The following is a 25,877-nucleotide window of genomic DNA, read 5'->3' as shown; positions in this document are numbered from 1 at the left end:
AACAGGGCAGTGTGGAAGGAACTATGGGGGGGGCTGCCATTGCAAGTCTGGCGCCCTGGCCGGCCTTTGAGCCCCTGCCTGGCGTTACACACACACACACACACACACACACACACACACACACACACACACACACACACACACACACACGAAGGCTGCCGTTGCTCCCCGCCGGAGTTTAGCTGTGGGGCTCCGTCCCTGAAGCTGCAGGCCTTGAGACGGGGAAGCCAGGGAGGCCAACGAGCTGCCCTCCCAAGCAGCACACGCAGGAGGGGCACCCGACCTTGCCCCCCACCCCGGCTGGCCTTGGAGGGGGGGAGGGTTTGAGCCGGGCCTCCCCAGCTGTGCTTGGGCAGCAATGCCGCCTCCCTCTTGCTTTCCTGCAAAGCATTTCTCTGAGCGGCTGCTGTGGCAGGAGGAGGAGGAGGAGGAGGAGGGGGAGGAGGGCCGGCTTTCGTCAGTTCTCTGGATCGCCTTGAACGATTCCTCCTCAAGGCCCCGTCAGCACCGCTTCTCCTGTCCTTGGCTTGCCAGCAAAATATGTGCGCATGAATGCGCGACTCCCGCAGCTGAGCTTTCCAGGGCCTCAGCCACAAGGCCAAGGGAGGGGTTCAGGAATAAGGGGGGGGAGGGCTGGGGGGGGCGAAATCAAGACGGGAGCAGCAACCATGTGATCAAAGCCCACCCACCCCACTTTTTTTGCATGCCTCACAAGTGTTGCTGACCTCGGGGGCTTTGCCAGGCCAACCTCCTTCCTTTTGGGGTTCCCTCCCACGCAGCACCCCCACCCCACCCCTCCATGCGCGGAGGGTCAACCACCATCTTGCTCCATCATGGGGGTGGGGATGGGGGCAGGGTTGGTCTAAAGCAACCAACCAACCCAGCAAAAAGGCCAGTCCAAGCAGAGCCCACTTGCACATCAGTCAGACCACCCCCTGTTCATCCCAACCCCATTTGCACCCAGGGCCGTCAGTTGCCCATTGCTGGCTAGTGGCCAGTGGTCCCATCTTAGAGAAGCTGATTGGACCCTTTGGGTCAAGGGCTGCAGGAAGAAGCAGAGAGAGAGAGAGAGACCATTTTGCATTTCAGCGCCAAGTAGAAGGCAGGCTCTCCTCCTCCCATCAACCAATCCATCAGTGAAAAGGAAATTTATTTATTAAGCAATGATTTATAACCTATTTATTTCCTTATTACCTCTTGGGAGGACGAAAGTCCTGTGTTGATTTTTTTTAAAAAAGCCCTGTGATTGACAAGTCGTCTTCACGCAAGTCAGCGTTTGGCCTGTCTTAGAGACCAAGGCAATGCCCAGGAGCCACACATGGGCTGGGGTATGGAGTGACCACAGCAACTGGAATGGCCAGTGGAAGTTGAGGAGACCCACTCTCTGACCAGGTCAGCCAACATATCATTGGTGAGATTTCACAGTTGCACTTGAGGCCAAGGTGGAAAATAATTGAATAATTGCACAAGTGAAGACAACCGGAGCTGTGTTGGGATTCAAATTTTTTTACTGCTGGTTCTGTTGGGCGTGGCTTGGTGGGCGTGGCAGGGGAAGGAGACTCTAAAATCTCCCGTCAGAGGTGAGATTGGCCGGTTCTCCGAACTACTCAAAATTTCTGCTACCGGTTCTCCAGGACTGGCCAGAACTTGCTGAATGCCACCTCTGGGTCAACATTGTAGAAACCCGTCTCCTCTGTCCAGGCCAAGGCGAGTCAATCCACAGGGTTGAAGTTGTTGTGGGAACTCAAGCTGAGAAGGTGATAAGATGTTGTTCTCGGGTACCGCTTGCTCGTTGGGAGCTGAGCCAAAACTGTGGTTAACAAGCCATGATGGCAGAGCACACGCCCAGAGCTAAAGGCTTCCTGAAGTGATGAGCCAACCAGCGATGGCCAATAATGTCCTTAGGAGAAGACAGAGAAAAATGTCCTCGCCTGTTGACACGACAAGAATTCCATCTGTCAGGCCTGCTGCGACCTTCGTATGAAATGCAAAGGTTAAGAGGGGGCGCATTCTTTGTGCAAAGGCAACTTGGCAACTTTGCCCAGGGCTTGTCAGTGGTATTTATGGGTTGGACTTCCCACTTCACAAGCCTACTCCTCCTTCAAGGGAGAGAGAAGAGGCTGCATGTTCTTCTGGGCCAACCGAGCTCTTGGAGGAAATCTCGATGTCTTCATTTGGAAGAGAGTGGATTGGCAGGAGAGATGCATTTAAAAAGAACGGTGCCTGATGTGCAACAGTGCCCAATGCCTGCGCGTAACTGAACCCCCCCTCGCAGAAGATGCTCGATGCATCATTTTAACAGGTGAACTTAAACACGGGAGGATCCTGGAGATGCGGCCATATTGCTTTCTACTTTGAATAATTGTTCTGTGTTGCATTTTATTTTTATTACTGCCAACCATGAAGCCAAGCCACATCTGAGAAGCACTGAGGCCCCGTTGTCTTGTCAAAAAGAAATCAAAATGGGTCTCCTTGACAAGATAGAAAAATGTGGGGTTGACAGCGTCACTACCGGGTGGATTTGTAACTGACCCACCGCACTCAACAGGTGGACCTTTATGGAATTCCACCCGACACGCAGGAAGCCTGCAGTGAGGTGTCTCCAGTTTCTGCTTTGGGCTCAGGACTCTTGGACATCTTCAAAAATGATTGAGATGAGGGGGTAGAAGAGGGACCCTTCACGTTCGCAGACAGTCAAATTGCGGGGTATAGCCAACACTTTGGAAAGGAGAAGAGGGTTGGGAGGAACTTTGGAGGCTTTCTACTCCAACCCCTGCTCAGACAGGAACCTTATATATAACATTTCAGACAAATGGCCATCCAGTCTCTTCTTAAAAAAAAACCCAAATATACGGGGATAGGTGTCACCTGGCTCAATAGCTGTAACTGTGAGAGGAATTTAGGGATCCTAATGGGCAACCTCTTCAATAGGAGCCAGCCAGGTGCAGCAGCTTGTCTCCATCCTTGGAGGATTTTTAGGACAGACTGGGCTGCCATTTGTCCAGGATGGGAGGGGGTCTCTTGCTTTGGCAGGGGGTTGAACTAGAACAGCGGCCCCCAACCTTTTTTGTGCCACGGCCCGATACCGGCATCACAAAATGATCCATGGATCGGTACTGGCATCAGCACGCGCCACCAAGGCAAGGCGAGCTGAGCGACCGGCCAGCCAGCCGTCCCCCGCTTCTCCCCACCACCTTCAACTCCTCCTTTGTACCTTCTTGCGGTTGATGGGCTTTTCAGGCTCTTTCTTAATCTCCTCCTGAGTAAGAGGAGACTCCGCCGCCATCGGGACGGCTCTTCGTTCGAAGCCGCCCACCCACCCTTCAACGAAACTAAGGCGCGAGGATTCCTTCATCACCCAAACGCCACTTTCCAACCGACGACCGACAAGCTCACCCGGAAGCACTTTCTCAAGCGCCGTCGAAACAAGATGGCGGCGCCCAAGCAAAATAGACGGCCCGGTACAAAATGATCCATGGACCAGTACCGGTCCAGGGCCCGGTGGTTGGGGACCACTGAACTAGAAGACTTGCAAGATCCCTTTCAACCCTATTAGGGTTTATTTTACGTTTTGCAAACTTCCTGGCCAGGATTTGAAGGGTTTGATTCCTCAGCTGCCCTGAGCAGCGATGAACTCCTGCCATGTCCTGTCCGGTATTCGTGCGGCCTGTAAAATCGGTCAATCCTATCGGCCTGTGGAAGTGGCTGGGACAAGAACATCAGCTGCTTATCTCACTGGGGAGCCTTGAGCAGAGAGAGAGATGAGGGACGCGTGTGGTGTGGAGCCGGTGCCAAGGACCTTGGCAAGCCAGCTGGGTGACCTCGCTTCGTTCTGGAATGTGGGGACAGTGGAGCCGGTCAGGGATGACCATCAAGAGGAGGGGGTGGCATGTTGGGGAGGGTCCGTCAAGAGCTGAAGAAAATAATGGAGCATCGTTTTGAAGTAGGGAGGGAGGGAGAGGGGGACGAGGGGGGGACGAGGGGGGGACGAGGTTCCTTGGGTTCTTTAAATGTCTTGAGACATAAAACTGCAGGGATACCTGCCATGATGCCAGAGGCCTTAGATGAGGCATGTCTTTTAATGGGGAAGTGATATTGTGTTGCTGGTAAGAATCAAAATAATTTCCAATCAATATTAGGTCGACTTTAAGGGGCATCAAGGAGAATGTTTTTGATGGATAGGAAGCAACAGATAAATCCAGGGAAAATTGCATCTAGTCCCCGGGCAATTAGCACACAGGCACCCGCCCCATCCCCTGGGCTGTGAGCCCTTCTCTGTAAGAAGTTAGCACCCACCCCTCTCCTAGAAAAAGGAAATATCCTAGGAAATATTAAAAAGGCAGGATATTTCCCCTAAAAAGAAAAGTAGAAAGTCAGAGAGGCAGAAACGTAGCCCGCACCCACCCACCACCTTTGCTAATGGACCATTACTCTGGCCTAGGCCAGTCTATTTTACATAACAAAGATCTCCAGGTAGAGCTACAATAGGAATTGCCCGAAGCCCTTTCATGACATCATCACCCAGCAAGGCTCAACCAAGCCTGGGACTCAGGACAGCCTACAGAGTTGCCCCAGAACACAAGCTCAAATTCAAACCCCGACAGAGGGCATAAAACCCAGAGATTCTCAGCAGCAGCTCTTCCTTTTGTTTTCACCCAGGAGCTCCATGGCATGTCATCCTGTCCACCGTTAAACCAACTTTCCAAACAACCTCCATGTTTCCAGTGTCTTTCCCCCCCCCGTCACCAACTTGGAACTGAACCCAGAAGGATAATACGTCCAACCATATGGCACCCAAGCAGATGGGACTCCAAGCTAACCTAACCAATGGACCAAGCCCAGGTAAGATTCCGTGGCCGGCAAACAGACCCATTGAGTCTGTGGGTGAGTTTTCCTGGATCTTGGCCATTTGGAAAAAAAAAAAAAACGGTTTTAAAAGGATTGTGAGTGTTGAGCTCAAAGGCTGCTTGGAAGGAAGGCGAATGCCTCTAAATTCTAAATTGAAAGCATGGGAAATGTGTGTATGCCTGCGTGTGTGAGAGGGAGGGGGTCCTCCTGCCGAACACAGCTGGATCTTGCTTCCTCTGTGCATTTCCTAACCGCAGAAAGACCAAGAATCTGGAGAGGAGGGGGTGGGTGGGGGGCTGTTTGCCAGAGCACGGGGCCTTTCGTTAGGGAAGGAGGAAGCCAAGCGGGTTATGATCGAAAGGAGGGAAGAAAAATTTCTGTTGCTTTTTTTGTCCAGCGTACCCCAAAAGCAAACCCCAGGATTTTAGGTAATTGTGAATTTAGGTGATTAGTTGTGAAGTAATTAATAAAGTAATTAATAAAGTAATTAATAAAGGAGTGCCAGTATTTGCTTGCGGAAAAGCTGCAAGTCCTCCCTTGACTTAAGCTCTCCCAAATCCAAAAACCTTGAGGAAGGAGCGCCAGGACTTGTCTGTTGGGGGGAGCAAGTCCCTCCCAGACTGTCTTTTTGGGGGACAGAGAATTGTTTTCCCCCCAGTCCAAAAACCGTGGCCTCTGAGAGGAGGGCGCATACTTTGAAGAGGGAACCAAAGTCTTCCCCAGGCACTTGTTTGGTCTGCAAACTGATATCCTGTTGACCCGACTAAGCCAGAACCCCACATCGGAACGGGAAACAGGGGAAGCGGTCGTTCGAGGCAGAGGTGGGATTCAGCCGGTTCTGACAGGTCCCGGAGAACCGGAAACGGAAATTTTGAGTAGTTCGGAGAACCGGCAAATGCCACCCCTGACTGGCCCTGTCTCCATCTATTCTCTCCCTCCTGAGTTCCAGCTGATCGGCTGGGTCTCCTTTGGTTGCCCTGCACAGGAGAACGGAGCTGGAAAGCAGGTTAGTGGGCTGGGGAGAGAATGGGGATCTTGCAGTATCCTTCCCCAGCCACGCCCACCAAGCCATGCCACGTCCACCAAACCACATCCACAGAACCAGTAGTAAAAAAATTTTTGAATCTCACTACTGGTTCGAGGATCCTGAGTGGAGACCCACACACACACACACACAGCTGGGAGAGTTGTCAGAGGCTTGGGATGAGCGGCAGATGCTGACGCTAGCTGGGATGAAAAAGGAGAAAAAAACAAAATGTGTATGCAGAGAATGGGCTTTGACTCTCCATGAACGAGCCAGAAAGAGAGCTGAGGAAATGTCTCCAGAGACACACCGCACCTCCTGGACACAAACGGGTTCGGCTCCTCGGGGCGCTGCGGGTGCCAAAACGAGACACAGAGGGACCGTTTTTTCCCTGGTGCCTTTTTACACGGACTTTGTCGACATTCCTACTCAACTGAGAGGCTGCAGGCCTGGGATCTGCCTTACAGGAGGAGCACTGGGAAGAGGCGGCGAGTTGGTGGCTTTGGCTCTGGCTTAGGCGAAAGAGCCCTCGGCCTTCTGCCTCCCCTTCCGGATCCAGCGTGGCCCTTATCCAAGTCCAGCCCTTTTGGCCAGTCCTGCACCTGCCCGGGCTGCCTGGCTTGGAAACCTTGACTTCGCTCTTCTTTTGAGCTTCTCGTGTGTGTGTGTGTGTGTGTGTGTGTGTGTGTGTGTGTGTGTGTGTGTATTAAAGGAAATGCATGAAAGCCCAAGGAAAGGCATGACCTCCTTATGGAGCATGAAAGCACTGGAAAAGAAATAGGCCTGTAGCCTAAATGTGGAGCTTTGCCTGAAGAAGGTGTGCTCCGTGGGAGGGGAGGAAGCCTGCAAAATTCACCAAACAGAATTCGCCTGCAAAGAAGCCAGATTTGTACACAACTGTATATATATATATAAAAAAGACCAAATAAAAGGTAATTTTAGAGCGCCCTCTAGTGGGCACCATTTTCAAGAGTTTCCCATTCCCAGAAAAATGGAGGGTTGCACCTACGACCTTCTTAACATTAAATGTACCCATTTTCCTTAGTTTTTCCTTACAGAATTTTTGCTGGCCTTTTTTCCCCCCCTACTTTCTAAATATCTGTTTCTCTTCTCTGAATTTTAAGCATAACTTTATTTAGTGCGGCTGAATTTTGTCTCGTCCTCTGGAAATTTTTGGATGAGCCCTAAAATGGCATCTGTTTTGCACCTCATCCTGTTGTGGGTTCGTTTCTGTCCACAGGCAACGACTTCAAGACACACACCCCGCCCCGCCCCAAGTGCAATTGCTTAATCTAGTATGTCACACCCGACAACCATGCAATTTGCTTTCTATTTCATTTTGCATCTGTTTATTTTCACAGCCATTGTTACTTGTAGCTCCGTCCTCTATCTAGGCTATAAAGCCCATTTTAAATGTTTCTTGTTTCTTGCCTTTTCATTCACTTCATTTGCAAATGGGCTGGACATCCCGTCCACCCCTTCTTCTGAATCGGTACAAATACTGAGGAATGAAGGGCTCAAGGCGGATCGTGGGGGTGCATCCACTTGAGACCCAAGCCCAGTTTGGTGACGAACCTCTGATGGACCCCTTGAAACAGGCCGAGGGGCTCCTGAAGTCCAGGGCAAGGGAGGGCAAGCAGCGCGCAGCCCCACCCAAAGGCCTTCTCCATCGGCCGCCGGGACTTGCCTGAAAGGTTCTGGGGGTTATTGGCCATTGTGGAAGGAGAGGCAAAACATGTTAGCAAAACAGAGGTGTGAGCTCAGCAACGGAAAAGAAACAGAATTACTTCCAGCCGGGGAAAGAAGTCCTCATGCAGGATAGTGGCCCAGCCACCATGCCCCTGGCTGGCACCTCTCCAAAGTTTGCGTGGCCCCATCCAAGGCGACTTGTCTGCTTCTAACCAAGGAAGAACCACAGGGCCGTTTGGACCGCGCTTAAGGGGCTAGAAACCGGGTGCTGGGAATTCAGGCCCTGCCTTAAGACATGGGAGTCCGTTTAGTGACTTTGGGCCAATTGCCAGGAGGCGTTGAGTTCGGGTCCCGCCTTAAGCATGAAAGCCAGCTGGGTGACTTTGGGCCAACCACTTCCTGTCAGCCAAACCCACCTCAAAAGGTTTTTGCGAGGAAAATAGGAGAAGCAACAAATACTAGATGTGTTCGCTAAGATGGGATACAAACAGAATTGTTGTGTCATGCACAATTCCCTCTTCTGTGGTTGTTTACTACTGGGATGCATCCCTGGCCAAGCTCTGCTGAAGGTGTGGCTGCTCCCAGATCCACGGGAGCGCCTAGCTCCCACTTGAGGCCAAGGGATGTTGGGGTCACCCTCACAGTCCCCTCCAAATAGTCGGTGTCCACTGTGCAGCTGCTTCCCCGCCCCCTTGGAAGAGCTGGGGCGACTTGCTTGCCTCCTCTCCATTGCAAGGGAGCAGCTGGAGAACCTCCGTGGCCTCCCGTGTCCGGCCGCATAATGGGGAGAGGGGACCACGTGGCTAAGTAGGGTCAGATGGCAGCAAAATTCTCGAAAGGTGCGTCTACCTGGCGTTTGGGCCACCCGAGGCTCTCCCGTCCAGCAGAGATGCTCTCCACCACTTCCTGGACCAGACACCTGCTAGAACCTCACCCTCCATTGTCCCCATCGGCTGCATGCCACACACACACACACACACACACACACACACACACACACACACACACCGGAAGAAGAGACAGAAGCAGCAGCTGCCTTGTCTAAACTTTATTGGCACGGATACAGAGAGAGAGAGGAAGGATCGAGTCAAACACCTCGGATAGTAGCAAGTGCTGGGGGGTTTGTCTCCGTTTCCCCCACAGGCTGCCTTGCAGACCCTCCCTGAGAAGGCTGGTGCTTTGACTTTACATGTAAAAAGGGTGGTCAAAAAGACGACATAATTTACAGCAAAAGTTCTGTAACACAAATATAAAGCCAGAACCCCCCCCCCCCCAAAAAAATAGATGATTAATTGGGCAGCCTCCCTCCCCCACCCTTATCCAGGTGTAGCAGTAAACAGATGGGGGGGAGCAGAGGAGGAGAAAAAAGCCTCCCTTGTTTTCTAACCCAATAATAATAAAAAAAAAAAATATCTAAAAATCTCACTTGTAATACTGAACGCATCTTACATTAATTTCTGCAAAACATCATCTCTTTACAACAACACAGTATACATTTTCTATGAAGGAAGAACCAAGTTGCTTCTCCCTCAACACTTCTGAGATTAATATTTTCTAATCATGCATAGCTAGAAAAGAGCATGAAATCAATACCATTGTCACTGGAGTACATAATACTGGTTAAAATCAGGGAAGAGCTGAACCAACTACGGAGGCGGAAGAGGCGAAATCACGGCCCCCGCCCCGGCAGGCAGCTGCCTGTCCTGGGAGCGACTGGGTGGCCGCCCCACAGCGCCTGGGGCCCCGGGGCCATGCAGAAGCCATCTGGGGTGGCGGGGGGGGCAAAGAAAGGAAATCCAGGCAGACCCCTGGGGCAAGCCTAGGGCCAGATTACAGGAGGGCCCAGAAGCCAAGTCAGCACCACAAGTTCTAATGCTGACTGAGAGAAACGGAAATCGCCCCCCCGCCCCGGCCTAGGGAATTCCTAGGAAACGGTTCAGAGCCGCGGCAGGCACTGTCTATGTGGGGGGGGAGGAGGAGGGGGGATCTCTCCCACCCCTTCCCAAAGGCACGTGGAATCGGGAGGGGGGGCAGGGGGAGGGCACTCTGCAGGGTCTTTCTTTGGAAAAGAGACGAGGCCCCCCTGGCTGCAAGGTCTCCCGGCAGCGCCTGGAGGTGTTCCCCCCCCACCCACCCCCGAGGGGCTTCAGGTGGGGCCTTGGGACAATTGTGCTTCACCACCTTTAGTGGACTTGAGGTGGGCCAACCCTACACCCAACCGCCATTGGCTTTCAGAGCTGTGCTGCTATTTCAGAATAATACTTTTTGGATAAATGCAAACTGGGATTGGGCCCGTGTGTGCGTGTGTGCATGTGCCTCTGTGTGTGTGTGTGTGTGTGTGTGTGCGCGCGTGCAGGAGGGAGGCAGAAAAAGGCCAAAACAGTAGGAAAAGATCCGAATGGGGTTTTGGGGTGGGGGGGGCTTTCCTGCAGGTGGGGCAATTCTGAATGGCGTTTGGGGGAAGAGGCAGAAGGCCCCACTCACCTCCCGGGACCTTCGCCAGGTAGCCCAGGGCCACCCAAGAAGGGGTCTCCTTTCCAAGATCCGAGAAGCTCAACCACCGAGAGACCCTCCCATGGTTCCCAGGGCCCCCCGCTTCTGCCGCAGACCTGGAGACCCCCCCTGAGGGAGGGGGTCTGCCAAGTGGGGGGGCGCCCGCCCTTCCGGGAGAAGAGGAAGCAGCCGAAAGGAGACCTTTTCAAAACCGAAGCTCTCCCTCCTAACAGTAGAACGGCTGGCAGCACGGAGATTAACCCACAAAACACACCTTCGTGTAAAGTATTTTTGGTTTTGCATTCCTGGAACTGAGAAGATGCACAACTGGAGGAGGGAAAGGGGAGTGGGGTCATTAAGGCACCCTCGGGCTTGTCCGTGGGCCCAGGCACAGGGGAGGCTCCAGGGCTGCCGCTTGAGGTTTCCGGCTGACCCGAAACCTCTGAAAGGCTTTGGCAAGGTGGGCCGAAGGGACGGCCAGCCTTTCCCTTTGGGGGAAGACGAGAGTTCTGCAGCAAACCTGCCCCGGAGGAGGCACGGAGCACCCAACCCTGCTCCACAGCCTCAGTAAGGAGCCCCTGGAGAAGGGAAGGCGCGCCGAGGGACCGGCCTGGTCCGCTCAGCGCTTTGCTCTTTGGCGCCAAGAGGGGAGAAGGCACGTCGGCCATCGCCCTCGGGGGCTCCTCTTCCCAAGCAGAGCATCTACCTGGACAAGGCAAGGCCCCGGCAGGGACAGGACGCCGCAAGGCCCTGCCCTTCCAGACCCGGGCAAGGGAGGCTAGGAGGGGGAAGTGGTCCCTGGTGAGGCAGCGGCTCCACTGGCAGCGCAGTGGTGCCGGCAGTGGCGGCACTAATGTTTTCCTTATAAGCAATAAAAAGTACAGTGACACTTAAGCTCACCAGCCCTGCTAGAGGCCAGCCGGCCGCTGGGAGACTGCAGTAATAACGATAACAATAAGGCACAAGGGGCATTTGCTTTTCCTTCCTGTTTGGTCCTGTTTTGCACACCAGCCCAGGAGGCCGATCTAATCCCTCTCCGGTAGTGGATGGTTCCAGCATCATTGCAAATTTGCATTTGGGGGGTGAGGGATGGGGAGTGGGGGGGAGAGATACAGGTGAGGCTGGAATGACTACATGGACTCAAATTCATCGATGCGCTGCTTGGTGTTGCCCTGACGGATCTGGCGGAGCGTCTTGTACTTGTCGCGGCCCTGGCGCATGTTCTCTGCGTGGATCATGTCGTTGGCTGTCTTCTTGGTGTCGTCCCGTGCATTGGACAACTCGGAGCTGAGAGCCTGCAGGGCAGCAAGGGGGAGGAGGAGGAGGAGGAGGAGGAGGAGGAGACATCAGCCAGGCAACTGAGCCGGCCCGTGCGGCACCCAGGCGGAGCTCCTTCCCTCCCGGCTGAAGCTTTGGTGCGTTGACCCTTTCCCTGCAGGGCTTGACCCGCAGGGGCTTCCTACCCTCAGAGACATGGGGGGGGGGCAGCAAGGGACCACGTAGCCTACATGTCTCCCGGCCTCCCCCAGCGGTCAGAAGAGTTCATTCGCCCCGGGAGCCACCACTCAAGTAGGCAGTGCCTGACCTGTTTGGGGGCCTTGGGTTTCCATCGCCCCAGGCAGAGATGGGCACGGGGGTGCAGGTGGTGAGTGCCAACACCCAGGGATCCCAGGCTGAAGGGGCCTGGAGGTCAGGGGCAGAGATCCCACAAGGCTGCCGGCCAGCCAAGCAGCTTCCTCCTCCCCATCAGGCCAAGGAGAGCATGAAGGTTCCCTAGGGGCGAGACCCTGGACCCAGGGCCCCAGGCGTGGCTGCTCTCAGGCAGGGGGCTGGGCGGGGCAGGAGCCGGGGCAGCTCTCCTGACTAGACCAGGTGGGGCAACTCACCTCCGGCTGCTCCTTCTGCCCCCAAGAGCCCCCGTTGCCCTTTCCTTTGCTTGCCCCTCCCTCCATTCTTGGGCTAAACAGTTGTGCAGCAGCCGCCATCTCTGAAGCCCTCCCTCTTTTTTGCCCGGCCCTTTGACTTCTTCCTTGCTCCGGGGCTTCTCCACCGCGGCCGCTGGAAGGGCGTCTGGACTCCGACGGCCCACCTCCCCCAGCCAGCAACGTCCACGTGCCTTCCAGCGGCCAGGGTGGAGAAGCCCCGCCCGAGTCCTCCGGCGTCCCTGGGCCGAGGCAGGCCCACCTCACCTTCAGGTGCTTCTGAACCCGCTCGTTCTTCTCTGCCTCGGTGGTGCGCTGCTCCTCGCTGCGGTCCTTGATGGAGGCGTGCGCCCGCAGCTCCGCACTGGCCTCCGCCGCGTTCTCGTCCTGCTCGTCATCGTGCTCATTCTCTGACTGCATTGGCTCGGACACGTGCGGAGTGCTGGTGACGGACTTCAGCTCCTCCTTGGTCCTCTCCAGGTCTTCTTGGACCAACTGGGCCTGAGGGAGAGCGAGAGAGAGGCTGAAAGCACCCCGAGAAACCCGCTTAGGTCAAGGGAGCCGGAACCAGGGTGGGTGAGGAGGTGCAGCCTTTGGACTGAGGCAGCAGGAAAGAAAGGCCTCCTTCCGTGATGACAGAAAGGAGGATGCAGAGCTTGGGGTTTTAAGGGCACAAAAATGTATTGGCTTCACATCTCCAGATACAGTTTGGTGTTGCACATAATATTGGAAAGCTCTTTTGCTTGGCAAGGAAGCTCCAGAACAAGTTAGGTCACACCAATAGCACCCTGTGCATAAAAGTCTCTTTGCAAACCAAAGTATGTCAACTTGCTAAGGATTTTTTAATCATATTGAAATGAAACACAATTTTCCTGGCAATGAAGAGAAAAACAAGACTTCCAGGTCGGAAGAGAAGCGTTGTGTTTGACATCCTCACAGGCTCCTCACGCTGGGGAGGGTCCTGGGGTCCCAGAGCAGGAACCCAAATCCCAGCCTGACTTGAGATGCCCAGTGAATGGGCGTCCCAGCCAGCCTTCTGCTGGCATCTGCCCGCTGGGAGGTTTCCATGCATTTTGCCCTCTGGATAATGACTGGGGTTGTTTTTTTTCCTTGCAGTATCCAAAATAGGACGCAGTTTTGTACAAATGGTATGCAGCCCCTTTCCGTTTGCTTTGAGAGGCAATTTCTGACTCCTACTCCTGCTAGTACTCCAGGTGGGTAAGCGAGCCAAGTTCCCCAGGGCCCACAGTGGCCCTTAGAGAGACTTGCAGAGCCCTTGTGCTCCTCGCCCCAGAAGGACCAGCGAGTGTCCTGGCGAAGGAGCCCAAGCAGCCCACAGGGAGGAGAAAGAGAAGCACTCCTATGCGCAACCTGCTAGCCTCGGCGTGGGCTGCCTGGGCACCCTTTAGAAAGAGGCCTGGCCTTCCCCACTTCTCTGGAACAAAAACGGGCATTCTTTGAACGTTTTCCCCAGTCCCCGGCCCTCTCCCTTCCCCCGTCCCAGCGGAGAGCATCTGGGCAAAGCGGGGGTGGGGGTGGGGGGTGGACTCACTTTCTGCTGCCACAGCATCGCCTCGCTCTCCTTCTTCTGCTGCGCAAATTCCAGCTGTGAGATCCGGGTGGTGAGTTCTAACATCTCGCTGGTCTGCAAGGCAAACAGAGCACCCCAGTCAAACCTCCGTCAGCGCAGGAGGACTGCAGGAGGAGCCGGCCAGACCCCAAGGTCACCAGCTGCACCCGGAAGGGCCCCCAGTCCTTTGGGAAGGTTTCTCGACCATTAGTGGTTCCAGGCCACAATTCAGGGACTAGTTAGAGCCCAGCCTCCACCCACCCACCCCCGTGTTTGCAGGCACAGAGCCCGACCTTCCACGAATCTGTCCACTTCCACTTTAATATCATCCAAATTAGCTGCTAAATCACAGCTGGTGGCAGTGGAAAAAAAAAAAGACCATTTCCTGCATGGCTCTCCGTTTCTTTCTTCCCCTCCTACTTCCACGGCTCCACCTGTTTGCTCAGCTGCAAAGGTCTAACCTCCAAACAGGCCTGCCTTGTAAGTCTGCGAGAGGGCCCAAGCGCGGAAGAAGGGTGGGAGTGGGAGAGACAGAGAGAGGGGGGCTCTTAGCATGGCCCTGTCCCAATTCGTGGGGGTAGGAACGGATAGGATTTGGGGAGCTCCTTCCCCCATGTTTCTGGAGACAGCATCGCCCCCAGATGGATTGGTAACGGACTGACCGACCACAATTAACACATAGTCCTCAAGGGAGCTGCGTCGGCATGAAGGGGGGTATGTAGCGGGTACCCCAAGGCTCCATCTTAGGTCTAGGACTCTTCAATATCTTCATGAACAATTTAGATGAGGGGCTGGGGGAACTCAGCGAGTCTGCAATAACACCGAGCTAGGCAGAACAGCCAATTCTTTAGAAGATAGGCGGAAGATCCTAGAAGGATCTTGTTGAACCCTGGGCCCTAACGAATGGACATTCAATGGGGAGAAAAGTAGGGCTTTACACTTAGACAAGCAAAAACAAAGGCACAAGCAGAGAATCGGTGATAGCTGGCTCAACAGCAGTAATTCTGAGAGGGATCGGAGAGTTCTGGTGGACAATCGTGTCGGAGCCCAAAGTGTGCGACAGCTTCCCCAAAGGCCAATGCCGTCCTGAGCTGCACCAACAGAAGGAAATCCTCAAGGTCACAGGTCTTAGTATTGCTCTATAGCGCACGGAGGAGACCATGCTTGGAAGGCAGAATCCAGTTTGGTTCTCCACAACACAAAGAGAAATGGAGACTCCGAAAAAAAATCCAGAGAAGAGCAACAGAGATGATTGAGGGCCTTGGAGGATTGAATATATGAGGAACGCTTGCAGGAAAATGTTTAACCAAGAGGAGGGCGGAGGCCTCAGAGCAGCCTTCCGGTATCAGAGAATCTGCCACAGAGAAGAGAGGCCAACCTTTTCTCCAAAGCACCTGAGCCTGAGGCAGGACAAGAAGCAAGAGGGGAAGGTCATTGAGAGAGATCAAAGCTAGAAATAAGGGGAAATTTCCTGTCAACGGGAGCCATCAGCAGAACGGCTGCCCTTCGGAAGGGGTGGGTGGTCCATCAGGGGAGGTTTTCAAGAAGAGGTATGCTAGAACCATGCCAGTCAGAATCACGTAGGGTTTCCCGCCTGAACCGGGGGCTGGTCTAGAAGACCTCCAAGGTCCCTTCCAACTCTGTTCTTTGATTGTCCTTCTGCTAATCAGCTGCAGGCTTTGGAAGGAGGAGGTTTGAGTCCAACCCATCGGAGGCCTGAGCTGGTCCGGGAGAAGAGGCGCCTCCTGCCCTTTCGGGGACTCACAGCAGAGGGACCTGCTGCTTTGGGGGGGCGGGGGGTGTCTTTGCACGCCCCACACCAGGAAGGGCATCTCCTCTTGGGCTGCGCATCTTTGGAAGGCCTGCCCTTTGGAAGTGGGTTGGGGTCCTGGATGAAGCAGCATTTGAAATTAAATTCATTGAAATAAATGAACGGCAGCATCATTAGTTGATGGTCAAAGGGACGGGAGGGATCCTTCCCCCTTTGCCTGAGGCCGAGAGGGCTACTCCAAGACTGCCTCCTCCTCCTCCTCCTCCTCCTCCTCCTCTCAGCAGCACCTGCCTTTCGGCCGCCTTGGCTGCAGAGCTGACCTTCCCATTGCCCGCCCCCAAACGCAGGCCCCGCTGCCAGGGAGGGCAGAGCCCAAGACCAAGGCGCAGCTCTCCCCGGGCAACCTACCAGCTGCTCCTGGGTCTTCTTCTGGTCGTTGGAGGCTTTCAACAAGGCTTCTTTGGCTTCCTCGGCTTCCTGGCGCTCCTTGGCCAGCTTCTCGGCCTCCTCCTGGGCTCGCTTCCTCTCCTGCTCCAGCTCCAGGGCCCTGCGCGTTTGCTCCTCCAGCTCTGGGGAAAGAGGCCGAGAGCGTCAGCCCTTCTGACCCCCCCGTCTCCCCAGGGCTCCTCTCCCCAGGGGCCCGTCCTGAGGCCGGGCCTCCTGCTCACCTTGTTGAGCTTTCTTGGTTTGCTCCTCAATTTGCCGGAGCTTCTCCATCAGCTCTTCTTTCTCGCGTTCAATCTTTTCCTTCTCCTTCTCGGCCATCTCCCTCTTCTTCTTCTCGTTCTCCAGCAAAGCCCTGAGAAGAAAGGACGCAGCAGCATGCAGCAAGTTTCGTGCCTCCTTTATAGAAAAACAACCCGGCTGCTCGGGGCTTCCAGGGTTCAATTTAGTCACAGGCCCAGAATCAAAGCTGAAAGAGGCCTTAGAGGCTATCTAGTCCCGGGATGGCGAACCTAGGCCGGGCGTGCTGGAAGGAATAGGCAGAGCCACCTCTCCAGACGCATCCACCCTTTGCCCGTTGCTCTTCCGGGTTCTGGCACACGCCTGGTGTGCCGGCCAGCTGGTCTTGGTGCACATGTGTGCGTTAGAAACGGGAAGACCAGGTGGCCGGCACGAAGGCACACGTGGAGAGCTGCCTCTTCCGGTTTCTGGTGCACGCACACATGTCTGCACTTAGAGGTGCCTTCGGGGTTAACCACCAATGATCTAGTCTGGCCTCTTGCTCAGCACAGGATCCCCCCAAGCAAACGTCTGATGGATGGCCTCCCTTCCACCAATTTCTCTCTGAAGACTCTAGGGACTTCTAAACAAACTTGAAAAGGAAGTCAGGGCAAACTTGTTGCCTCCAAATCTTTTAATCCAACTGCCTCATCTACACACCTCAAATTAAAATACGGCTCGGAAAACTGAACACTTTCCACTCCAAACCCACCATGTTTCTCTGGGTTGCCTCAACAGGATCCCCCCCTGTTTAAAAGCTGAAGGACCCTGCTTAGAAGGCGTTCATCCCCCCCCCCAAAACCAGGGGGACCCTTCCTGGTCATGGGAGGGGTGCCAGGGATTCCCGGTCTTTGCCCCTACCCTCCGGGACCTCCAAGGGGAGGAGGGAAGAGTGACTTTACAGCTCGACATCCCTAAGATGCAAGAATGTGCTTTGGGGCAGAATTATTCCAGTGTACCATAGAGCGCGGGCTGCCTTTACCCTGAGATTTAGTTCCCACACCCTTCCAAGAGTCTTTGACGATGACAGACCAGTGGCACTCACTCCTATCATTGTGAAACGCTTTGCTACCATGTCGTTTCTGGTCTTCCGCATACATTTGATAAACGCCAGTTTGCATACAGAAAAAAATAGATCTACAGAGGACGCTTTAGCCATCACTCTTCACACTGCTCTGACCCATCTAGAACGGTGTGTGTGTGTGTGTGTGTGTGTGCGCGCTATGTGAGGATGCTTTTTCTGGATTTTAATTCTGCATTTAACACAATTCTTCCACATAGACTAGTGTCTAAACTCCTGGACCTTGGACTTTCTAATTCAATCTGTTTTTGGATTATGGATTTCCTGTCTGACCGCTCACAGAGGGTCAGTTTAGGTAATCATACCTCTTCAGCCCTTATTCTTAACACTGGTACACCACAGGGTTGCGTGTTGAGCCCCTTACTCTATACTCTTTATGTGCATGACTGCATTCCCACTCGTGCTAGTAATACTATTACTAAATTTGCAGATACTACAACAGTGGTGGGGTTTATTTTCAGTCATAATGTACACTGAAGATGGCATTTAATTTCATTGTACGAGGTGCAACGGCAATGAAGTAAACTAAGCTAAACTTGTGAAACAAGAGTTCTAGAAACCTCCCTCCCGCTTAGAGAAGCCCTCCTCCACACCTCAGGTGGTGCTGGTCCTCCTTCGGACCCGGCACTCCCCTCCCTGTCCCTTGGGAGCCGGGGTCTCTGACCGCAGCCCAGGGGCAGAGGCCTTTCCCCTAAGAAGGCTCCGCACCCCAAGCCAGGTCCTGCTGTGAGATGCCCCGGCCGGATCGGGCAGCCATGTGTGCTTAGCCCGCTCACCTCTCCATCTGCTTCTGGTGCTTCTCCTCTCGGGCCTGGGCCTTCATCTGCTGAACCTCTATGGTGTCCGGTTTACGCCTGCGCATGTAGAGCTCGTGGTTCCCCATGCACAGAGCCAGGATGCGCTTGTTAATCCTTAGCCGGGGAGCGTAGAAGACAAAATCCTTGGCAGGCAAAGGAGAAAGGATGGGGTTAGCTTCCCTCAGCCCTCTTCTTCTCCAGAGGTAACAAGGCAACAGGATTACACAGGCTGTAAATTTTAGGAAATTCAGCGTATCTCCAAACAAGCATTTCCTTTTGCAAGCACCTGCCTGTATTTACCATTAGAATTCTTGCATCTTTTGTAACTTTCAATTGGATAAAAAAAGGGTGTGATGTAAGAGAACAATTTTTACAGGGAGGTATCTCAAATGGGCTACCTTAAGAGAATCCATCCAAAATCTGGGAGCCAGGACTCCTGTGGGACTTGAACCTCCACTGCAATGACCGGACCGTCATTCCCAGCACTCCCTCCCAGCTTCCCACAAGCAAAGTCACTAGAGGAGCCAGCAGAAGTTGCAGGTCCACAGCCAGAAGGCAAGTAAGTGGCTGCTGCCAGGTGGGGGACGGAGCGAACGGGAGTGTGAGAGGCAGGACCTGGTCAAGGAGGACACACAAGGATGTAGCACAGATCGGAGCGGGGGCCAGGGGAGGTGTGTGTGTGTGGGGGGGGGTTACCTCAACACGAGGACAAAGGGACTGGAGTGTGTGCATGGGGAACCTGAGCATCTTGCAACTTCTCTGCTGGCTTCCCCATTGACTGCCGCAGCTTCCAACAAGCAAAGCCAATGGGGAAGCCGGCTGGAAGTTGGAAATCGCTGCAGGGGAGTTAAGCTTTTCCTGATAGCAACTGAAATTAGTTAAATGATATTTATTGACCGCCCGATTCCAGTGGTTGGCCTATTAACCCAGGGAAAACACCAAACAGCTAAGAACATGGAAACACACAGGCAGACCAGACTAAAATAACCCGGTAGATGGAAAAACAATAATATTGTTTTGGGGCCTTGGAGCCAAATTATAAACAGCAACTCCAGGCCAGGACCCAAAGCCTCCAAGGCCTTGCAAAGACCCCAGGCACCACCTTTATCTTGAGGTGGGAGGGGTCCAGAGAGTGGGGGCCACAGCAGAGAAGGCAGGTTTTCCTCAGCCCACCCAAGAAAGGGCCACCTTGAGCGGAGGGGACCTGGTGCCCATCCCTGCTGCTGGGACATCCTGGGTGGGCACAGAGGAAAAGGGGTCTCCATGAACCCAAGACTGGGCGGGGTCTTTCAGCGTGAGTCACTGGTTGCATTTGCATAGCACCAGAGGCTGCTGGGAAGAGCTGCTCACTGTGCGTTCAGGAGGACTGAGACGAAGTCCAGTGGACCAAGGTAGCAGCCTGGTTGATAAGTGAAAACGAAAAACCATAGTTCAACCTTGGTAAAATCTTCTGGGGTTGCCGTTTTATTTTAGAATGTCTGGCTTCCTTCAACGCGATGCTTGTTTTGCAGCTGTCTGTTGCGGTACTCTTTTGAAATTCAGATACTGTCCTATTTGTAAGGAAATTGTTGGTCTACTCTACAGGGAGTAGAGCTCCTTTCTGTTGAGCTGCCTTGCTATCAGCCCCCTCTGCCACAAAGATACAGTTTAACAGAGTTGGAAGGGACTTTGGAGGTCATCTAGTCCAACCCCCGCCCAAGCAAACCCTACACCCTTTCTGACAGGTGGCAGCCCAGTCTCTCCTTGAAAGCTTCCAAGGATGAAGCCCTCACAACTTCCAAAGGCAAAGCTGAAGGCAGGTGGAAGGAAGGCAGTGAGAACAATGCTTTCCTCTGCTGTGGGTGGCTCAGCGCTCTTGGCAGAGTCTGAAAGTCCACCCCGCCAAGGAGCAGTGAAGGGGCCAGGACAAAATTAGGTGCCTTCCTAGCTGTCCCCTTATTTCACTGAAATTCAATATATTTAACCCGTTGTTTCTTTCCTCAGACACATTAAAATGTACAGCCTGGTAACACCTGTAAGGCTTTGGGAGTCGCCTCTGGGTTGAAGCCACTGCTGCAGTCCTAGGGGAGCCCGGCTGGTTGGGTCAGGGGGAGAGAGGTGGGTGGGAGCTCCGGATGGCGGGTGGGGCTCAGCCACCCATGGGGACTAAACAAACCTCGGCTCAGGATAGGATGGGCTCCTCTGTGCATGTATGTATGTACCCATGTATGGGGAAACCGCCCAGAGCTCTTCACTACAAGGTGGGCAGTAAAACACATTCAGTAAATAAATAACTGCATTGCATATTTCTCAACTAGATCACCAAGCTATAAACCTCAAGTCTAGGAGATCGGATCATTAGCTTGATGCAGAGGCTGCCCACGCCTGTTTGGAAAGGATGCCTACGGCTCTCCTGCCCACCGCTCGGCTTTGCCCAACGGCAATGGAGCCATCAACGGTTGCTTCTCTCGTCTCCTTCGGTCAAGTTCCCGCAAGACTCACGCTGAATTCGATGGGCGCCACTTCCTGCCCAGCCAGAGCAATGCCACCTCTTTCCATGGCCTTAGGGTCTCTTTTGTGGCCCGCAAAACTTGCCAACGGTCAAATCTTTGTCCTCTTTACTGTCCATCCTGTTTTACTGCTTCATCCCTTTGGCTGCCTGAACGGTTGGCTGAACGGTAGCTCTTTTCGCTGCTCATTTCTGGTCGGCGACCACAATGAATGCAGAGGCAAAACCCAGTACTGGCCCCAAAGGCTCCAACGACAGGCTTTGATCTGACCTTTCCGTTTCTTTTTTTATTAATCTCTGAATAAATGAAGACACCAAACCAGTTAAGCTGTAAAGCGTAACTTACCGGGGCCTTCTTGTCAATGGGCTTGATGACGAACTTCTTATCGTTGAAGGAAATGTTTCTGATCTCACTCCAGGGGAACCCAATTTTGGGTGTTAGCCTGTGAAAGAGGATTTGTCATTGCAAAAACGAAACCTCAGTGAACAGTTGCAGCAATCCAGGCCCCTGCGTTTGTTCTCACCCTCCGTACGTTTCCCGGCATTGAGAGTGTTTGGATGCAGAAGGGAAGGGAAGGCGCCATGTTGACCAAACGAGGCAACTGAAGGGGGTCTAGGAAACCAACGGCAGCTGACTTCTAAGGTGCCATCCGAACCCTCCAGGCCAAGCTGGAGCCCGGTCCAAAGAATGACCAGGGCATACCATGGGCCTCGTCTTATGCCTAGAGACAGTCCTCCACTTACAACCACCATTAGGACCAGCATTTCTGTTGCTGTGCAAGGTAGCCGTTAACTGAACCGCACCCACGTTTGCCATAGTTGTCCAGAGAAGCACGGCAGTTGTTAAACAAAACCTGTGGCTAAATTAAGTGAACCCAGCTCCCCCCACTGGCCTGACTTCCCGGAAGCCACCTGGGAAGGGCCCCCAATGGCGACCCTGGGATGTTGCAACTCTCACCCATACAGGCCAGCGGCCAAGCGCTCCCAACTCTGGCCCTGTCACCTTGGGGATGGGTGTGGACTGGCCACAAGTCCCTTTCTTCAGCCTCTTCACGTGGTTGGTCAACGAATGATTGTAAACCAAGGATTCTCTGCATGGTCTCTTATCCTCCCTGCAGATGCCTACAAATCCAACCTTGAACCCCAAAAGAGATGGCGAATAAAGGGGACAATGCCGGCCACGTAGGCCCTGCCCTCCATGCGCTACTGCCTCTTTTTTGGTGCAAATTGTGCAGCCCCCCACCCCATCCACTGCACTCCACCAAGGCCTGGCAAGACACCCCCGTGTTGCATTGCCTTCAACTGGGCTTCCTACACCAGAGATGGGATTGTCTAACAAGACAAGGATCATCTGCACAAACCTGGGCCAGAAGACTAACTTTTCCTAGCTGATTAACACCTGTGTGTATCAAAAGTCTCTTGATAGATGAAATGACGATTGCCCCAACAATCCTTGCAGCCTGAAGGCCTATGAAGATACAGGCGGTACAGAGACCATTCAAGCAGTGAGCTTAGCTTCATACAACATGAAGCAAAAAAAAACCAAAACCCATCCCTTTTCTTCAATCTGAGGAAATTTCTCACTTCTGTTTCAAGGACCATGAGCATGAGAGCAAAATGAATTTCAAAATCTCTGAGCCTAGGAAGTAATTTAATTTCTGGGAAATAATTGTGTTGGGATTAGAAAGCAAGTTACACCTGTTTTTATTGTTTTAGTGTTTTTAAATTGTTTTAATTATTTTATAATTTCATAATTGTAAACTACCCAGAGATACTGGGTTAAGTTGGACAGCTATAGAAATTGATTGATTGATTGAATGAATGAATGAATAAATGATTCCAGTAAAAGTCTGTCTGTAGATTAGTAGAATTGTGCGTGAACTGGAAGCAACTAATGGCAAACCAATGCCAGCATAGAGAGTCACTCTGGCTAAGTCAGGGCTGGAGAGAGTCAACAGAACAACCTATTATCAGGAACAATGCCAAAACCTCATTAGTGAAAAGAGACAATTGCTTGCAGACAATATTCCCAAGAATGTGGGGAGTTTTAGTTGATCAAAGGAGAAAGTGGCTGTCGCTATCTGTGGAGACTTGGTCACATCCAGCTGTGTCCTGCTCTTATAAACCCTCCCCTGTCTTAATCACTCTGTCCATCAGACAGACAGACTCTCTCTTTCTCTCTCTCTCTCTCTCTCTCTCCCTCCCTCCCTCCCCCGCCCTCTCTCTCTTCTATCGGAAGATTAAAGAGAATAGTTTTGTTACCGGTCGTTCTGTTCATAAATGTTGAGTCCAAGAGCATCTACTCCTAACCAGAGTTCTGAGCCTTTCTTGTTCTTAATACTAAAGTAGTTCACACCGTACATCTCCAGATCTTGTGCAATTTTTAGGTATTCTAAGATGGCATCTTCTCTGAAAGGACCAAGAAAACAAACAGGTGTTAACTTTTAAAGCTATGTTTTGCTGGAAGCATTCTCAAAAGTATCCCCTTTTTTTGAAATGGTTGGTTCCGCACCCAAGAGAGGGCACTGCTCATTTGACTGGACCATGGGGTGCATGGGGCTGTCGGCTTTAGAGTAACAACCAACTAGCTCAGCCACGGCATGGAGACCCAGCCCCCTGATCAATCTTCCCACCTGTCCCAAGGGTAGAGAAGTGACCAGGGGTTCCGGTAAATGAAAGTCAAGATGGGGGTTGCGACGGTGCCGCCAAAGCGCCAACTTTTCCTACATGCATCATGCATCGTTAGACTTAAGTATTACCTTGCCAGGTGCCCCTGCAAAGCAGAATACCTCCCCATGCTCTCTTTTGAGCCACAATAGCACCTTCTGTTCTTGGCAGCCATACCTGAGCATCCCGCGATGTTCCTCGTGCCACACCTGGATTCTTTCTTCCCACTGATCCTTGTTAAGTTTATGCTGTTCCAAAACTCTATGGGGCAACAAGACGGAAGACTTGTTAGGATGTATGGACAGCTCTGCAAAACCAATTCTTCGGTCACACGGCAAACATGACCATTTCTCAAAAGAGCCTTCGAGGTTTCCATACTTAGCGGAAGAGAGGCGACATCAATGTGAGCTGCAGAGGGCACTGGGATTGCTTATGCCCCACCCCCCACCCCACCCGCTAGGCTTGACTCTCTCTCTCTGGGGTGCGTTTATACACTTTGTCACTCGGGGCTTTGCTTCCCAAGGACCTCTCCGTCTCGCACGGTTTCCCAGTTTTTCAGAGCGTCTTTTTCCCAACTCTTCAAGCAACCCTCGTTTGGGATCTGAGTATTATTTTTTATATATATATAATTTTTTATTTTATTTTCTAATAACAAGCATAAGCATACATAACAAAATAAACATAAACATAACACAAAAAACATAAAAATATCCTTCTTCATCTGAGTATTATTGTACTGAGGAAAATAAATGAAAAACACACACCAAAGTTTTTTGGGCTGAATTCACACCCTGTGCTCAGCACCGCTCTATTTATGTCTTAGCGCCACCTGGCAATTCGCTCGATTGTGGTTTATTCAGCAAACCACAGCTAAGCGCCATGTGGGGCCCAACCAACCTCAAGACAAGAGAGACTAAGGCCCATCTATTGTGGGATAAGGTCAAAACTGTACAGCAGAAAAATGGGATATGCAGCTCATCATTAAAGATACAGCTACGTGCTCCAAGGCGGGCGGAACTGCCACTTTCGCTCTACCTCTGAGGAAGCAGTTTGTCCGCAGTGAGATAGCCGGGCTTATGAACCTCCTTGTTGAAGTCCCCGTATTTGGACTGGACCGCATAAGAGGCCAGGAGGACGGCCGTCTCCGGGGGACAGTAGATGTCATCGTTCAAGATGGCCTCCTTCACTTGGAGGAAGAAAAGGCGCTGCGTGATGTCTTGTATCAGCTCCTCTGCAACGTCTTCCGGGTAGAATTTGGCCCGGAATTTGAAAAGCAACGGGCTCTCTTTGCGCACGTCCTGAGCGGTGACCTGTAGCACAAGGTGGCAAAGTCAGAAAGTGGAAACCCACCCAGCGGAGAACTCTTTAGTTGAGAGGGGGGGGTCTGTGGAGATTCTCGGTCCTCCAGTCACGGTTGGCTTTATGGGAGTCCCCTGGAATTCAAGGAATATAAACCCTCCCATTCTCCACCGTTCAGTCAGAACTGAAGAAGCTTTGTAAGGGAGAAGCAAAACGTCTTCTAGGAAAGACAAAGGAAGCCCAGCTGCCTTTCGAAAAAGCGCCCTCGGGGCTTTTAGGTCAGAAGGCCTCCTAAACCCACGACCCACGACCCCGGGCACGGGGCCCAGGTGGGAGTGCCTGCCCTAAATCCCAGGGCCGCTTGTTAATCAACTCCACTGGGTTGGCTAACCTAGGATTTCCACTCAGTCTTTGCCCAGCATTGTAGCTTTCCTGCTGCTGAGAATGTTGGACGCTGAATGTCCTACGTTTGGAAGGTGCTCAGGTGGGCAACGCAGGAGGCGGTCAGGGCCACCTGCAACCTAGCAGCCCTCTAGATGGAAGGAAAGCTCCAGACTCAGAGGCGGGGCTGCAGCTGCCTCAGAGAATGATGGGACCCTCACCTGTGATGCTCATTCGACAAAGACTCGCAAGGGGCCTCGGCCCCACCAGGGCAGACCTGTTTCCCTGCCCAAGAATGCAAACTCCCCCTTTTTTTTATGGGGGTCGGAAGCAGAAGACAAGGCGAGAGACACCTCCATACCTTCTTGTTTAATTTCAGCCACGTGGAGAAGCCCTTGGTGTCCTGGTACTGGAGTCCAAAGAACCAAACTTCTCGAAGGCCGATCGTTTTCACCACCTGTTCGTGAAAAGCAGAGGCATCAACGCGGGTGCAAGAGGAAGGGGCTTAGGGCTCACCGCACCCCAGAAGGAGAAGGACCACAAACCCCTTCGAAGTCTGTGGTGGCCCAGCTCCAAGGGGCCCAAACGGCAGGCAGGGAGAGGCCAGCAGCAACGGGGGTTGTTTGCATGGAACAAGTTCAGCCCTACACACCCTCCAACACAAACTGGGATTCAGCTGGGGAGCGGCCACCCTCCTCTTTCCCCAGACAGGGGCCAAGAGGGGGGGGGGAAACGGCTCCTCCTGGAATCCCCCAGGCAGCCATGGGGGTGGGGGGCATGGGAGCGGCACCTGCCCTGCCCAGCCATGCCCAGAGGGGCTCCCACACAGCCTTTGCCCCCGACAGCCTCACGCCCCAGACCAGCTGCTAAGGGGGGGATTCTCAACAGCTATGACTGCAAGGCGAGGTTTGGAAAGAAACGGTTTGGAAAGAAACGGTAGGGAAAAATACGGGACATTCAACAAAGGATGACAAATGTTCAGTTAAAGTTGAAAAAAAACCAAAAACATTTCCATAACGAGGTAGATCTCATTTTTCTACTCAAATGCTGGATTTTCCTTATAAGTCCTAGCATATTTTTTTCTTTTTTGGATGCTGGATCCATAACTAGGTAGATCTCATTTT

At 52.9% G+C, this 25,877-nt stretch overlaps 2 protein-coding genes across 2 annotated transcripts in view; both read right to left on the bottom strand.

The window, feature by feature from the left end:
• LOC113453015 (adrenodoxin-like) overlaps positions 1–25,877 on the bottom strand; it is a 216,979-nt gene that overhangs the window by 15,918 nt on the left and 175,184 nt on the right. The gene's annotated exons all lie outside the window — the stretch shown is intronic.
• MSN (moesin) overlaps positions 8,595–25,877 on the bottom strand; it is a 56,458-nt gene continuing 39,175 nt past the window's right edge. Inside the window, exons 3-13 of the mRNA XM_026703091.2 lie at positions 25,115–25,210; positions 24,109–24,383; positions 23,251–23,334; positions 22,669–22,815; positions 20,753–20,849; positions 17,898–18,061; positions 15,986–16,116; positions 15,726–15,886; positions 13,529–13,621; positions 12,244–12,477; positions 8,595–11,349 (exon numbers count right to left, since the gene is read on the bottom strand). Coding sequence (XP_026558876.1) covers positions 11,185–11,349; positions 12,244–12,477; positions 13,529–13,621; positions 15,726–15,886; positions 15,986–16,116; positions 17,898–18,061; positions 20,753–20,849; positions 22,669–22,815; positions 23,251–23,334; positions 24,109–24,383; positions 25,115–25,210 — 1,647 coding nt within the window. The 3' untranslated portion in view covers positions 8,595–11,184. The remainder of the gene's footprint in view (positions 11,350–12,243; positions 12,478–13,528; positions 13,622–15,725; positions 15,887–15,985; positions 16,117–17,897; positions 18,062–20,752; positions 20,850–22,668; positions 22,816–23,250; positions 23,335–24,108; positions 24,384–25,114; positions 25,211–25,877) is intronic.

This window comes from Pseudonaja textilis, chromosome 12 (assembly GCF_049901715.1).
Source record: "Pseudonaja textilis isolate UNSWEBS1 chromosome 12, rPseTex1.2, whole genome shotgun sequence".
NCBI classification, from domain to species: domain Eukaryota; kingdom Metazoa; phylum Chordata; class Lepidosauria; order Squamata; family Elapidae; genus Pseudonaja; species Pseudonaja textilis.
The sequence above is the reverse complement of the archived record's forward strand: the minus strand, read 5'-3'. Positions and strand labels throughout refer to the sequence as shown.